The sequence below is a fragment of the Pogoniulus pusillus genome, chromosome 15 (assembly GCF_015220805.1).
Source record: "Pogoniulus pusillus isolate bPogPus1 chromosome 15, bPogPus1.pri, whole genome shotgun sequence".
NCBI classification, from domain to species: domain Eukaryota; kingdom Metazoa; phylum Chordata; class Aves; order Piciformes; family Lybiidae; genus Pogoniulus; species Pogoniulus pusillus.
This window is the reverse complement of record NC_087278.1, coordinates 18,468,777-18,484,084: the sequence shown is the minus strand read 5'-3', so window position 1 is coordinate 18,484,084 and position 15,308 is coordinate 18,468,777. Positions and strand designations below refer to the sequence as shown.

At 46.1% G+C, this 15,308-nt stretch overlaps 1 protein-coding gene across 1 annotated transcript in view; it reads left to right on the top strand.

Moving 5' to 3' along the window:
* PIK3C2G (phosphatidylinositol-4-phosphate 3-kinase catalytic subunit type 2 gamma) overlaps nt 1-15,308 on the top strand; it is a 209,831-nt gene that overhangs the window by 78,425 nt on the left and 116,098 nt on the right. The window contains 3 exon segments of the mRNA XM_064155587.1: nt 1,197-1,319; nt 8,921-9,052; nt 14,509-14,623. Coding sequence (XP_064011657.1) covers nt 1,197-1,319; nt 8,921-9,052; nt 14,509-14,623 — 370 coding nt within the window.

Genomic DNA, 15,308 nt, shown 5'->3' with positions numbered 1-15,308 from the left:
AAAAGCATAGATACAGAAATTGCAGTTTGCAGAAGAATACTGTAAAACTGAGTCCTTCCTTACTGTACTTTCAGTCCTCCCTGTTTCTCTTACCAGTTTGTTGTTCTATCTCATTTAAATCACATATCAACTGTGCCTTATGTTTTGCCACTGCCAGAATGTTACTTAGCCTCATGTTTGGCTGCCTTTGTTTCTACAACCCCCAAAAAATCAGCTGCCAGCCTATATCTGAGTGAGGCTGTAGCCAGGTGGGGTTGGTCTCTTCTGCCAGGCAAGCAGCAACAGAAGAAGGGGACACAGTCTCAAGCTGTGCCAGGGCAGGTCTAGGCTGGATGTTAGGAGGAAGTTGTAGGCAGAGAGAGTGATTGGCATTGGAATGGGCTGCCCAGGGAGGTGGTGGAGTTGCCATGCCTGGAGGTGTTGAAGCCAAGCCTGGCTGGGGCACTTAGTGCCATGGTCTGGTTGCTTGGCCAGGGCTGAGTGCTAGGTTGGACTGGCTGAGCAGCGACTCCACCACCTCCCTGGGCAGCCCATTCCAATGCCAATCACTCTCCCTGCCAACAACTTCCTCCTAACATCCAGCCTAGACCTCCCCTGGCACAACTTTGAGCTGCGTCCCCTTCTGCTATTGCTGCTTGCCTGGCAGAAGAGCCCAGCCCCACCTGGCTACTTCCCATCAGGTAGCTGTAGACAGCAATGAGCTCACCCCTGAAGCTGATGTGGCTGAGGGAGGCCAGCACAAAGGGCTTAATGCTTTTGCTGTAATAAATCACAGAACCAACCAGGCTGCAAGAGACCTCCAAGCTCAGCCAGTCCAACTTAGCACCCAGCCGCAACCAACTAAGTGCCCCAGCCAGGCTTTTCATGTCCATGTTGTTTTAGCTCCTGCCTGCTTTTCTCACAGATGGGAAAATGGAAGTCCAAACTTCTCTTGACTGCAATCATGAAAAAAATCAATTAGTCTTAATAACAGAAGCATGGGACAGAATCTAGCTGCCCTGAGTACTTTTCTTGAACTCCAAAATTAAAACCTCAAGCAACCCACACATAATGATGAGATTTATTGTGTTGATTCTTTTTTGTAACAGAAGGACAGAATTTCACAGCTCTGGGGAAAGTTAACCCCCAGTCTCCTGTGCTGGACATGCTGCAACTCACCTTCTGTGTTCTTTCTTGTTCTTTTATCCATTCTGTAGCTACAAAGTTTTCTCATTTTCCTCTGCTCTAACTTATGCTGGGAAGACAATCTGCCACGTGAAGATCTGCAAAAAAGTACCAGTGAGAAGATCTTTCTTTTTCCTGGCTGACTGGAATGAGAAGTAAGTTTCAATATATGTTTGTCTGAGGGATTTTACATCTTGGACATTTATTTCTTCTGAGCAACTTAAATTCCACAGAATTCAGAGAAACTTAGGGAGATGGGAGTGAGAATGGAGCAGAATGCCCAAGTGGAGAGAAATTGGACTAAGCTAAGATGGTTTGAAATGGCTTTTATTCACTGGAGGCACCCTGGAGGAAAACTAGAATCATAGAATCAACCAAGTTGGAGGAGACCTCCAAGCTCATCTAGTCCAACCTAGCACCCAGCCTTGACCAATCAACGTAGAATCATAGAATCAACCAGGTTGGAGGAGACCTCCAAGCTCATCTAGTCCAACCTAGCACCCAGTCCTGGCCAATCACCCAACCCTATTCATTACTTATTTATTATATTATTTATGTCCAGTTATTTATTGTCTTGTGTCTTCTGGAGGAAAATGTTGTTTAAGAGACTGAGAATTACTTCTTGAGTACAACAGCAGTTCTCTTGTTCAGATGTGCTTTGGTTGTCTGGCATTTCCCAACCACAACTTTAAGGAATATTTTGTCTTAACAATGAGGACTCCACACTTTTTAAGTGAGAAAATTCAGTTCTATCAATCATAGAATCATAAAATCAACCAGGCTGGAAGAGAGCTCCAAGCTCAGACAGTCCAACCTAGCACTCTGCCCTGGCCAATCAACCAGACCATGGCACTAAGTGCCCCAGCCAGGCTTGGCTTCAACACCTCCAGGCATGGCAACTCCACCACCTCCCTGGGCAGCCCATTCCAATGCCAATCACTCTCTCTGCCAACAACTTCCTCCCCTAACATCCAGCCCGACCTCCCCTGACACAACTTGAGACTGTGTCCCCTTCTGTGGCTGCTTGTCTGGCAGAAGAACCCAACCCCACCTGGCTACAGCCTCCCTGCAGGTAGTTGTAGACAGCAATGAGGTCTGCCCTGAGCCTCCTCTTCTGCAGGCTGCACACCCTCAGCTCCCTCAGCCTCCCTCCTTCAGCCTAGAACTGTATTTCTGTTCTCTTTTGAGGACTTCCACCCTTTGGATTCATCTTTAGGAAGTATACAGCCCAGCTTGGGCACTAGTAATGGTTCTTTAAGGGTTTTTATAGACTCATAGGAGGGGTTAGGTTGGAAGGGACCTCAAAGCTCATCCAGTTCCAACCCCCTGCTATAGGTAGTGACACCTCCCACTAGAAGAGCCTGTCTAAGGCCTCATCCAGCCTGGCCTTGAACACCTCCAGAGAGTGAGCATCCACAAGCTCCCTGGGCAACCTGTTTGCTTTGGTTTGTGGTTGTTGTTGGGTTTTTGTTTTGTTTTTTTGTGCTGGACGAGGCTGGTTTTGTTTCTTGCTTTTGTTGGTTGTGTTGGGATTGTGTGTTTTTTTTCATAAGAAGGATCTGCAGTTTTAAAATGAGGACCTTTACTTTGAGCATGGAAGATTAAAGGCTACCTGCTGCCTGTCACCTTCCTTTCTGCTTTGAGGAAAACAACTCCACTGAAAAAAGAAGTGCACATTAAAGCAGGATTCAGTTAAGGCAATGGGATGACAAAACCATATTTACAATAGAGGGGGAAGCACCTTTTTTATTCATGATTAGTTTGGTGGCAATGTTTTATTATTCAGGTTGCCTGAGTAAGAGGTGTTTGTATTTGCAGCCTTTGTGTTTTCATTTCCCATTGCTGTTTACTGTATTCTAAATCTGCAGGCAGCTTGGCTGCATTATAGCTGAACCAAGGCTGCAAAGCTGGAAGGTGAGCTGTGTTCTTTTAAATTACAGTTGAATACAGAGCACAATTCATAACTCTTCAGCCTTAGAGCTGGAGCTCTCTCTGCCTTTCTCTGAGTCACTAACATGCACCTAGGTTGGCAAGGCCAGCACTACTCAGAAAAGACAGGCTTATAAAGCAGGGATTTACTGCAGAACATGAACATGATAAGAGATTCTGTTCTTATTGCAGACCTAACACAGCACTTACCAAGAAAGTCCAATCCTTTCCCACAAAGACAGGGAGTGGCTGTGTTATTGTGCCATGCTTCCTACAGCATAACTTTGTGTCCTGCTCTGAGCTAGGACAGAACTAATTCTATGCAGCGATTTCACCTTTACTGAGTCTCTTGTGAGTGGCTGCACTTTCTGAAGCCAAGGACACGTTTTTGCAGACAGTGTCTGCCTCTGGAAGGAATCACACTTGATGTGTTTATAGTTAGTACCAAGGACTGGTATACAGAAAAGCTCTTGCTTATACTTCCTCCTATGCAGACTGAGGTCACTGCTAAACTTTGTGTACCATATTGCTGGTGCAGAAACTAGAAGTTTGCACCTGTGAAGAGGAGCAGGCAGGACAGGTGATCCTAAGGTATTCCATTCACTGTACACCATATGCAGTATCAAGCTGAGGGATCACAAGGGTCAAGCTTCTTCGGTGGCCAGCAGCCAAAGAGGACTCTCAGTTATGCCTTCGATCCCAGTCTCTATGTTTCTGAATCTCATTCCCAAATTCATCCCCTCAATCTGTTTCCCATCTGCTGCTATGCCTAGTCTAGGGCTTCCCCAGTGCCTGCCCTGCAGTATCAGTGGTGAAAGTGGTGTAGTTACCTCTCAGAGACTGAATTCCTAGGATCATAGAATTGTTTTGGTTGGAAAAGACCTCTAAGGTCACTGAGTCCAACCACTGACCTGACACCACCATTGGAAATGCATGTGGTGAAAAGGTCACTGGAAAGAGCTACAGCATCAGGACCTCAGGTATTTGCTGCACAATGAAAGATGCAGCAGGCTGCAAACTAAACATAACTAATTCAAAATGGGTCCTGATCTTAGATTGGAATTGCCTTGAACAAGTGAAAAGAGTGGAGAGTAGTGCTTTGATGGTTAGGAATTTGCTGATTTTAATGTCATCCCAGCTGACTGCTGTAGCCAGTTGCCTTCTGGACTTTGATAGGATCTTGTGTTTAAACATGAGGTCCTGCTGGAGCCTTTTCTCCTGTTTAGTATTTCCCAGAATGTTCTCACAAAAGGTAGGAATCACTTGATCATAGAGCTATAGAATGACTTGAGTTGGAAGAGACTTTAAAGATAATCTAGTCACAACCTCTGTGCCACGGGCAGGGACACCTCCTGCTAAACCACATTGCTCAAAGCCTCCTCGTCCTTCCTGGTGTTAAACCATCCCAGGGATTAGGTGCCCCCACATTCTTCCCTTGGTACCTAAGGAGGCTGCTTTTTGTAGTCCTTCTTTTGTTCATATTATTTTAAGAGTATTCATTTTTATGTAGCACTTCTGTGTTGTCAGTGGAAAATGGGATAGTCACCTTGGTACAGAATCCAGGCTTGCTGGTACTACCTAGCACGTAGTGTGACAAGCCCAGAAGTCCTCTTCACTGCCTGCTCTCAAGATATTTATTCCATCACTTGCTCTTTTTCTCTTCTCCATGATTTGTGTCAACACTACAGACATGAACCATGGACTTAGCATCCATCTTCTCAGATACTTTCTTGGCATTGGACTTCCCTCTTCACATTTTGGTTGGTCTGTTTTGTTTATTCTCTCTCATGGTAAAGCCTGGGATTGTGGAGCACTCTTACAGTATTGAGCCTTTGCCCTCTGAAACACTCTGTGTAACTTTAACATCTGTGAGTAGCATCTTCCCAGGGAGTAGCTTTCCTCCTCTTCTCAGCTCCAGCTGAAATCATTCACCTGCAGCATGCCTTATTTCTGGCTGCTGTTCTGTTTACTTTCTGCTTCTTAGTCACCCATTTCACTCAGAAAGGACAGTTCCAGCTGGGAAAGCTCAGAGGCACATTAATCAAAGCTCCTGAAAGCACTACAGATATCCTCTTCTCTACGGACCATGTGCCACCGGCGTGGAGGTTTTGGAGCTCTTTAGCCCAAAGTGTAATCCCTGGGATGTCCAGGTCTTGTCAGAGTTACCCACATCTTCCTCTGCTGGTGTGCATCTGCTACTGCTCTATATGCATAGAATCGTACAGTGGGCTGGGCTGGAAGGGTCCTCCAAAGGTCACCCTGCAGCCAGCAGGGACCTCCTCAACTAGATCAGCTGGCTCAGCGCCCTGTTGAGCCTCACTTTGAATACCTCTGGGGATGTGACCCCAACCACCCACCCTGGGCAACCTGTTCCAGTGTTCCACCACCCTCATAGTAAAGAACTTGATTCTGACATCTAGTTTCAATCTGCTCTTCTCTAATTTGAAGCCATTGCCCCTTGTCACCTCAGGCCTTTGTAAACAATCTCACTCCATCCTTCTTGTAGGTACTGGAAGGCTCTCTGGAGCCTTCTTTTCCCCAGGCTGCACAACCCAGCTCCTTCAGCCTCTTAGTAGAGGTGTTCCAACCCCCTGATGATGTTTGTGGCCCTCCTCTGGACATGCTCCATCAAGTCCCAGTCCTTCCTATACTGAGGTCTCCAGAGCTGGACACAGTACTGCAGATGAGGCTTCAGCAGAGCAGAGCTAAGTGGCAGGGTCCCCTTTCTGGATCTGCTGGTAATACTGTGTCCTAGGGAGACTCTCTTTTCTGTGGTAAGGATACTGTGAGGTTTTTCCCTGGCTCAGAGTTCCCAGGGAGTGTTAACAACTGCCTGTGTTAGAAAACGCACACCTCAGTTTTTTAGCTTTATTTCTCCCCAGCATTAATGCTGCATAAAATGTAACTCTTAGCTGAACATTTTATGCAGCATGGGCAGGGTTGTTTGCCTGTACATGAAAAAGAGAACAAACTAACTGCAGCATACCAACCAGTCTCCTAATAATTGTTTCTAACTAATTATGAGTGAGGAAGAGGGCATGAGACAGGGGAAGCAGAGTCGGAAGCTATAAATAGGGCCATGTGGGAAGACAGTTGAGAATTGCATCTCAGTTCTGTTCATGTTAATCAGAGAGGGTGAGAAATTGCTGTCTTGCTTTATTATTCAAAGAGAGAGGTATGCAAATCTGAATAATTTTCAAAGGCTTAGGGCTGACATCTGAAATTCTGACATTGATGATAATTTGGGGTACTTCAAACTTTCAGCTGCAAAGCAGCTACTTTTTTCACTGGCTCCCTTGTGCATGCAGGGGAACTTTTCCAAAGCTGATAGGACTTTGACAGATGTGGAATTAGGAGCAGAAATCTCATACTAATTTTACCTTATACTGTTCCTTTCTTTCTGCTATCCATAGTCCTTGTTTTTCAGGCTGCTATACTTTTAAAATAGCAATTTCTATGTATTTACTTACTGCTTAAGTAGGACTACTCCTGTTTAAAGCTGCCAAGAGCTGCATTGTCCTGCCAGTCCAGATTCAATACCTGACAACTAAATGGAATCTGTGGTATTGATATTTATCTTCTGGTTTGCTCTCTTAATCTCAAGTTTAGGTGCATCTGTTTTCATAGTGCTGATGTGGTCCACGCAGAATAATTCTCTTAGCCTTTAGCTTCTTGTATTGATTTTGTTTATGCAGAGAGATGTAATTAATTTTACTTTCCCACTGGAGAAATGGAAGTCTGCACTGAATATAGATGGAAAAAGCTAGAAAAGCACCATCCACCTTAAACATCCTCATCAGGAAAAATAAAAGGTGGACTTGCACATATGTGGGTGGTTATAGACATGATTTTTCTGTACACCACAAAGTGTATTATTTCACACAGTATCACAGTATCACCAAGGTTGGAAGAGACCTCACAGATCATCAAGTCCAACCCTTTACCACAGTGCCCAAGGCTAGACCATGGCACCAAGTGCCACATCCAACCTTGCCTTGAACTGCCCCAGGGACGACGACTCCACCACCTCCCCAGGCAGCCCATTCCAGTGCCCAATGACTCTCTCAGTGAAGAACTTTCTCCTCACCTCGAGCCGAAATTTCCCCTGGCGCAGCCTGAGGCTGTGTCCTCTTGTTCTGGAGCTGGCCACCTGAGAGAAGAGAGCAACCTCCTCCTGGCCACAACCACCCTTCAGGTAGTTGTAGACAGCAATAAGGTCACCCCTGAGCCTCCTCTTCTCCAGGCTAAACAACCCCAGCTCCCTAAGCCTCTCCTCGTAGGGCTGTGCTCGAGGCCTCTCACCAGCCTCGTCGCCCTTCTCTGGACACGCTCAAGCATCTCAATGTCCTTCCTAAACTGGGGGGGCCCAGAACTGAACGCAGTACTCGAGGTGTGGTCTGACCAGTGCAGAGTACAGGGGCAGAATGACCCTCCCTGCTCCTGCTGACCACACCACTCCTGATGCAGGCCAGGATGCCACTGGCTCTCTTGGCCACCTGGGCACACTGCTGGCTCATGTTCAGGCGGGTATCAATCAGTACCCCCAGATCCCTCTCTGTCTGGCTGCTCTCCAGCCACTCCGACCCCAGCCTGTATCTCTGCATGGGGTTGTTGTGGCCAAAGTGCAGCACCCTGCACTTTGAGCTATTGAACCCCATCCCATTGGCCTCTGCCCATCTGTACAGGCGGTCAAGGTCCCGCTGCAGAGCCCTTCTGCCCTCCAGCTCAGTCACATCTGCCCCCAGCTTAGTGTCATCTGCAAACTTGCTGATGACTGACTCGATGCCCTCATCCAGATCATCTATGAAGATGTTAAAGAGGATGGGGCCCAGCACTGATCCCTGAGGGACACCACTAGTGACTGTAGTTACACACCATGACAGTGTATTATTTATTGTAGTTATTCTAAATTATGATTTTTAAATCAATTCAGACAATCTGTGTAACTAATTGAATGATCAACCAAGTTTGCTGATGGTCAGTAGAAAGCTGAGATGAGTATTCCCTTCTCCCAGGCAAGCAGCAGCAGAACAAGGGGACGCAGTCTCAAGTTGTGCCACGGGAGGTCTAGGCTGGATGTTGGAAGGAAATTGTTGTCAGAGAGAGTGATTGGCATTGGAATGGGCTGCCCAGGGAGGTGCTGGAGTTGCCATGCCTGGAGGTGTTGAAGCCAAGCCTGGCTGGGGCACTTAGTGCTATGGTCTGGTTGATTGGCCAAGGCTGGGTGCTAGGTTGGACTGGCTGAGCTTGGAGGTCTCTTCCAACTTGGCTGATTCTATGATTGATAGAACTGAATTTTCTCACTTAAAAAGTGTGGAGTCCTCATTGTTAAGACAAAATATTCCTTAAAGTTGTGGTTGGGAAATTCCAGACAGCCAAAGCACATCTGAACAAGGGAATTACTGTTGTACTCAAGAAGTAACTCTCAGACTCTTAAGCAACATTTTCCTGCAGAAGACACAAGGCAATAAATAATTACTGCTTTACAATTTACCCTTAGGGGAAGCTTGTTTTGAAACAGCCCTGCAATAATAAGGTAATTCTAAAGCAAAAGCTTTAACTAAGCTTTTCCAGGCTTTGTCAGCTCCAGAGGTTATCACCACTGTAATGAGGTTTTATAATGCCTCTTCTCAAGCTAAGGGGAGGCAATACTCATCAATGCGTTGAACACAGCTGCCAGTTGCATTTTTCTTCAGACTTGCCGCTCTTGGAATATAAAGCTGTGTTAAGACATCTAGAAGAATGTAGAAAGATCTCACTTGTGGTAACTGTTCAATTTTTGGTGAAGTTTCACATTTACCTTTTATTTAATTTTATTTTGTTTTAGAGTCAATTTTCCTCTAAGGATAAAAGCTCTGCCGAGGGAAACTATGCTGACCATAAAACTCCTTGGAGTAAGCCATGCCTCCAAAAGTACAGAAGTGCTTGCTTGGACATGCTCCCCATTGTATCCAAAAGAGTAAGTTGGGTTTTGTATGACTAGCATTGCACTCAGCCTGGGAGAACTAGACAAAGACAGCAAGGTCCTGAAACGACTGAGACATCACTTGCAGTAATCTGTCCCTGATGTGCTAGTAAGAGCCCTACCCAAAACCAGCGCTTCCCAACGCAGCAGGTTCTGACCTTGGCTTCTGTCACTCTTTAACACACTGTAGTTCTCTAGGTCTCTTGAAAGGCCTTGCTGTCCCCTTTGCTGTAGCTTTTCAGAAGCCTTCTTAGCTTAGCCTCTTGCTTAAAATGTCTTTTTCTGTCTGCGTTTTGTTCCCACACCCATTGCTGCTGCTCACCAGAGCAGTTAGTGACAGCCACAATGAGCTCCTTTCCCTCCTCACACCACTTCAGAAACTGTCTCCTTTCTTTGACCTCTTCTTTCTGCACATAATGTAACTGCTTCAGAGATGCTTATAGTCTTGGGTGTCTCTGCAGTGATGCATAATCAGAGATTAAAGTAAGTTTTCTGCAGTCCTCTAAATATGTTTAAATTTAGCCTTTGCAATGATACTCAATTTTGTTTAGCCTCCAGAGCCCTACATATCCTCTAGGTGATAAATGGAGGCGTTCAAGCCCCACGGGTTCCTGCGTTATCATCTGTCTCTATGCTGCAGCTCTTTCCTCATCTTGACACATCTTCATCTATTTCTCTGTGGTGGCAAGCATCACTTGAAAGAAACCAAAAAGATCTGATTGCCTGTATGAATTGACTGTTTGCAGACCTTGTGTCCCACTGAACCTTTCATCTGAGAATTTCAGTTCTAGCAAGTGGGCTGGGCTGGGCTAGAGAGGCTTTTGCATCTCTTCAGAAGACAACTCAAGTTTGCTCAGTAAAAGAGGGCATTCTTCAGTGACTTAGTGATGAGAACCCTTACCTTGAAGGAAGGAAAGAAACATGAACCACATCTCTGCTCCAAGGGTTGCTTAAACATTTCATTCAGTGACTTTTCTCTCATAGTTGTGATGGTTTGGCAGTTACCTACACCTCCACACAATGAAATTACCCAGACTAGACTCAGCCAGCTGGAGGTTAAGGACTGAAGCTGTATTTACAGCTTAGCACAATTTACAAGCAGATATATATGCAGTATTTACACTTACATACAAATTAAAAGTAACACAGAAACACAAAATACCCCTCCCAGAAATCAGATTGCCAGGAGGGCTCCCAAACCAAACCCCTTCCATCTCCCCTTCCCTCTTTCCCTCCCTTGAGAAATAACCAAACCAACCCACGTACGTCTCATGTGATAAATATGCAGAGACTGAGGTGAAATAAGGGAGGCTGTAGCCAGCTGGGGTTGGGCTCTTCTGCCAAGTAAACAGCAACAGAACAAGGGGACACAGTCTCAAACTGTGCCAGGACAGGTCTAGGCTGGATGTTAGGAGGAAGTTGTTGGCAGAGAGAGTGATTGGCATTGGAATGGGCTGCCCAGGGAGGTGGTGGAGTCACTGCCCCTGGAGGTGTTGAAGCCAAGCCTGGGTGGGGCACTCAGTGCCATGGTCTGGTTGATTGTCTAGGTTTGGGTGCCAGGTTGGGCTGGCTGAGCTTGGAGGTCTCTTCCAACCTGATTGATTCTATGAGATGTCAAAAAGATGACAAGGAGGTTAGAGGTTAATGGGTTAGGTCGGACTAAAGAGGCAACCACAGAGACGAGATCACCAGAAAGAAGGAACAAAGCAGAGCTGAGAGCTAACTGCAAAGTGTGTGTGCAGTGAGTGTCTTGTCTGTATTTTGATTAGTTGCATTTCTCAGCAGAAAAATGAGGGATAAAATGAAGGTACTGTTGGTGTTTCTTCCTTCTCACACCTAAGGATTTAATTTCTCTCAGTCAAATATTCCAGTTAGCCTCAAAGCAGCACAGTAGCTCACCTGAAGAGCACACCACTCACTCTTCTGTTGCGTGTGTCTCTTTAAACCAGACATGTTCTGTTGATTTGGAGTATTTCTACCAGCCTGGTTCTCAGGTTGAGATAGCTAGAGGGAGGACCTGGGCTAAGAATCTAACTTGAGAGAAACAGTTGGTATGTCCTCACCCCACCCAGCTGAGCGCATTCATAAGCAGAGCTTTAAAGGTGACTGAATTGGGGAGCATTTAGGCACCTTTGGAGGCAAGTGGGATAGGTGAGAATCCTCTTCTTGCACACTGTGGTGCACTGGAGCTTTTCAGCACTCAAATCTCAGAGGAGCAGTTCTTGGACTACCTGTGATGTACAGTTTTAATGTACACCATTGGAGTAAGCATGCTGATTTTCACTGGATACATCTCACAGTCACTCAGGCACTCTTGAAAGTGCTGCTGCCAAATGGCTTCATTCTTTCCTGATCTGCACACTCAGCACAACGAAGGGGACAGAGGGCTGCTTCCCTTTCATCTGCTGCATAACTGTAGAGATTATTGGTGAAATGACCCTTCCAGCAGAAATAACACTAGAGTTGTTGGGGAGGAATGATGTAGGAGGAGCATGTTCAACGCCCCCTAATTTAATAGCTGTGTCATTTACAATCATAGTAATTACAAAACACAAAGAAGCCCAAATGCTTTTTCCTCTCCTAGCCAGACACAGCTCCACAGGATTATTCATTCTATCAGTCCCCATGATTTCAGCTGATAGACTGGCTTAAAAAAAGCCCAAATTAAAAACAATAAGCACAAAGGATGGCCCTGAAATTCCTTCTGAAAGATACAACTTGAAAATCTCAGCATGTTCACCCAGCCTGAATTTGCTTTTCTTTGCTAGGTCCTGACTAGCTCTTGGAGTTACCTACTTTGGAAGGTCTTGCCTAGCTCGTGGAGTTACCTTCTTTGGACACAGCACTCAAGGTGTGGCCTAAGCAGTGCTGGGTACAGGGGCAGAACAACCTCCCTTGTCTTGCTGGCCACTCTGCTCCTGATCAGGCCAGTTTTAACATATCTATATACACATAGAAGCACATGCACACAAATGCAGGCCTTATCATAACAATAGTTTATTTTGAATTGGTGTTTGCAAATCAGAGCAAACAAAAAGTACATCTTTCTGGGTGTGGTAGTGGAAGTTCCACCCAGAGCCACATCCAGGCTGGCCTTGAAAGCATCCAGGAATGGAGCTTCTACCACCTCCCTGGGCAACCTGTTCCAGTGTCTCACCACCCTTATGATGAAGAACTTCTTTCTAGTATCTAATCTCTATCTTCCCTCCTCTAGCTTGGATCTATTCCCTCTGCTCCTATCACTACCCAATATCCTAAGAAGTCCCTCCCCAGCTTTCTCATGGACACTTTCAGATACTGGAAGGCCCCAGTAAGGTCCCATCAGAGCCTGCTCTTCTCCTTACTATCAAAGTGGTTTACTGTCCCAGCCCTGTCTGCTTCTTTAAGATGTGAAGTCTGCTCTGTGCAGCAAAGAGAGGTTGCTTTACTTGCTGCTTCTCCAGGTGGGGACTTGGAGGAGCCCTCCTGCTGATTCTTCCTTCGCTTCCTGGGCAGTCTTTAGCCTCATCCGTACTGAGTGCAAGTGAGTTGATCTAATGAGCTCAGGAAGTGTCTCAGTTAAACACATCAGGGTCGCCTTCGAGGTCTGTGCTGCTACTTGTGTCTGTCTATCAAGGTTTTCAGGAAAACAGAATCCACTGCATGGATATTATTTCTTTCCTTTAAAGCTTCCTGTAGTTACAGAGCACAATACAAAAGTGATTAGCAGTAATGAGAGTTCAAAAGGGTAATTTACCCTTCATGTTCATACAGTTTTCAGCTATTCCCCTCCCTTCTAACAAGTGTCAATTAGTTCAACTTAGGATGTAAGGCTCTGTCAACTGAGAAGTGTTTGAAGAGATGCCACTCATGTGTTAAAGGTCACCCAGGTGCACAGCACCACAAACCAGCTTGGAATCGCCGTTGATCGCTTTCCACATCAGTGACCTAAAATGTGCAAGCCTTCGTATCTCACAACTGCTTTCCCCTCCCAGTGCTATCTTGTTCACATCACAGCTCCTTTTCTTGCCTCCCTTTCCCCTGCAAATGTACCTACAATTGCAAAAGAAATTTTAGCAAATGGTTTTGGTGTTGTCTTTAATCCTCTTGAGGTGTGCTCTCGCAATAAAATGTTAGCGCTAACATCGTGAGTAGCCTGAGAGGTGAAAAGAAACCAGCCCTGAATTAGTTTTACACTATGTTGACTGCAAAAATGACTTTCTCAGATGATTTAGCAACACTTTATTTCAGTTTGCAATTCAAAAGGCACTGTCTTACAGCAATGCTGTAAGCTCATGCTGGGCTCAAAGCATCCACCTGGATTCCCTTGTATCTAGTTTGCGCTCTCAGCTCTTTTGGCTGAGCAGTGCTTGGAACCATCACAATAGACACTGTCAGTAAAAAGTGAGGTGGTGAACATTATCCAATCTCTGACCTCACTAACTGTTAAGATGTGGACAAATGTAAGGGTATGTCCCGTGTACTGTACCTTCATTTGTCCAGTGCTATATTTTGCTTTTCAGTGGATTGGTTCTGATTAGAATCTGCACCTGACCTTTCTGATTGTCTTTAAGCTCTCTACACTGAATTGTGTTGACCTGCAAAATGAAACAGACCACAGATACAGCCATTTCTGATGAGACTTTCTTGTATGTGTAGTAGTCTGCCTAGTACTTTAGAATCTTTCACCTGCTCAGAAACTGTTTGCAGCATGTGTGGTGCAAACTACCCCACTCAAACTCTGGAGTGTCTGAAATCATGTTCCCTTCTCCCTACCACCTACACTGAAATTCACCAAGGATCCTTCATGGTTGCTGTAAGCTGCCACGAGTTTCTTCTGGTTGTAGAACTCATGCATACCACCTTCCACCTTATACAGTGTGTTAACACTTCCCAGTCTCTAGCATCCATCCTCAAAATGAAATCTAGAGATAGATATAATGTGTTAGCCTGGAGCACAGCCCTGTAGGAGAGGGCTGAGGGAGCTGGGGGTGTGCAGCCTGCAGAAGAGGAGGCTCAGGGCAGACCTCATTGCTGGTTACAGCTACCTGAAGGGAGGCTGTAGCCAGGTGGGGATGGGCTCTTCTGCCAGGCAAGAAGCAACAGAACAAGGGGACACAGTCTCAAGCTGTGCCAGGGCAGGTCTAGGCTGGATGTTAGGAGGAAGTTGTTGGCAGAGAGAGTGATTGGCACTGGAATGCGCTGCCCAGGGAGGTGCTGGAGTCACTGTCCCTGGAGGTGTTGCAGCCAAGCCTGGCTGGGGCATTTAGTGCCATGGTCTGGTTGCTTGGCCAGGGCTGGGTGCTAGGTTGGAGTGGCTGAGCTTGGAGGTCTCTTCCAACCTGATTGACTGTGTGATTCCTTTTGCTTGTCTTTCAAGGCATGCAGTAGGTGTGCTTTCATGTGGTTGCAGTAATCCCTGCTCACCTCATGCCCAGTCCTGATGCAGTACTTCTTTCTGTATGTCACAGGCGGCTCCTTCATGGAACTGTGCTACTCAACATGTCATCGTCCGGCACGCTTCCAACAGCCATGGTCACCCCAGGCATCTGCAGCACCCATACACCAACCTCAGTAACCTTGCAGGTGAGAAAAGTGGGGAAGGGATGAGGAAGCAAAGGTGGTTTTGTCACAAAGTGCAAGCGAAAGAGCTGTTCCCACAGCTCTCAAGAGGATGTGGCTCTAAATCACTGTTGCTGTTACAGCAGCTCAGAGAGCACGTCGGCCTTCCTGGCTGGAAGGCTGCAGTTCTGCACAGTGGCAATAGCATGCTTCCTGTGTCACCACCTCTGAGGGCCAGACAAGGTTTCCATAGGGTGATTTTTGCTTTTAGAATCTTGGTTCCAGAAATACTTGGGACACAAATTCATTGCTTCTTACCTCCTCACAGTTGCCTTTTCAGACCTGCACTTCTTTTCTCAGAGTGCTGTTGAGTAGCATGCCATTAGAAACGTGGCACACAGCTTGCAGTTAAACTGAGCAGCAGAAAGGATTTGTGAAGGCAGTGGCTACAAGCAATTGCCAGTGGGTATCAGCATAGCTCTCTGTCGCTGACTGCATGCTGAGCACCTGCTCTGAGCAGTGTGGGGCTCCCACCCTTCAAACTGCATTAGGTCTGCATGCTACTTTGTTGACTTTCCAGTTTAACAACTGAGTGGTTCATTGGGAAAACTGTTTGGTTTGTGCATTTAAAAGCTGAATGGCTGCTAGAAAGTGATCTGTCAAAGCAGATGCTGTGGCAAAATGAGCTGGCCTAAAAAATAGAGCAAAT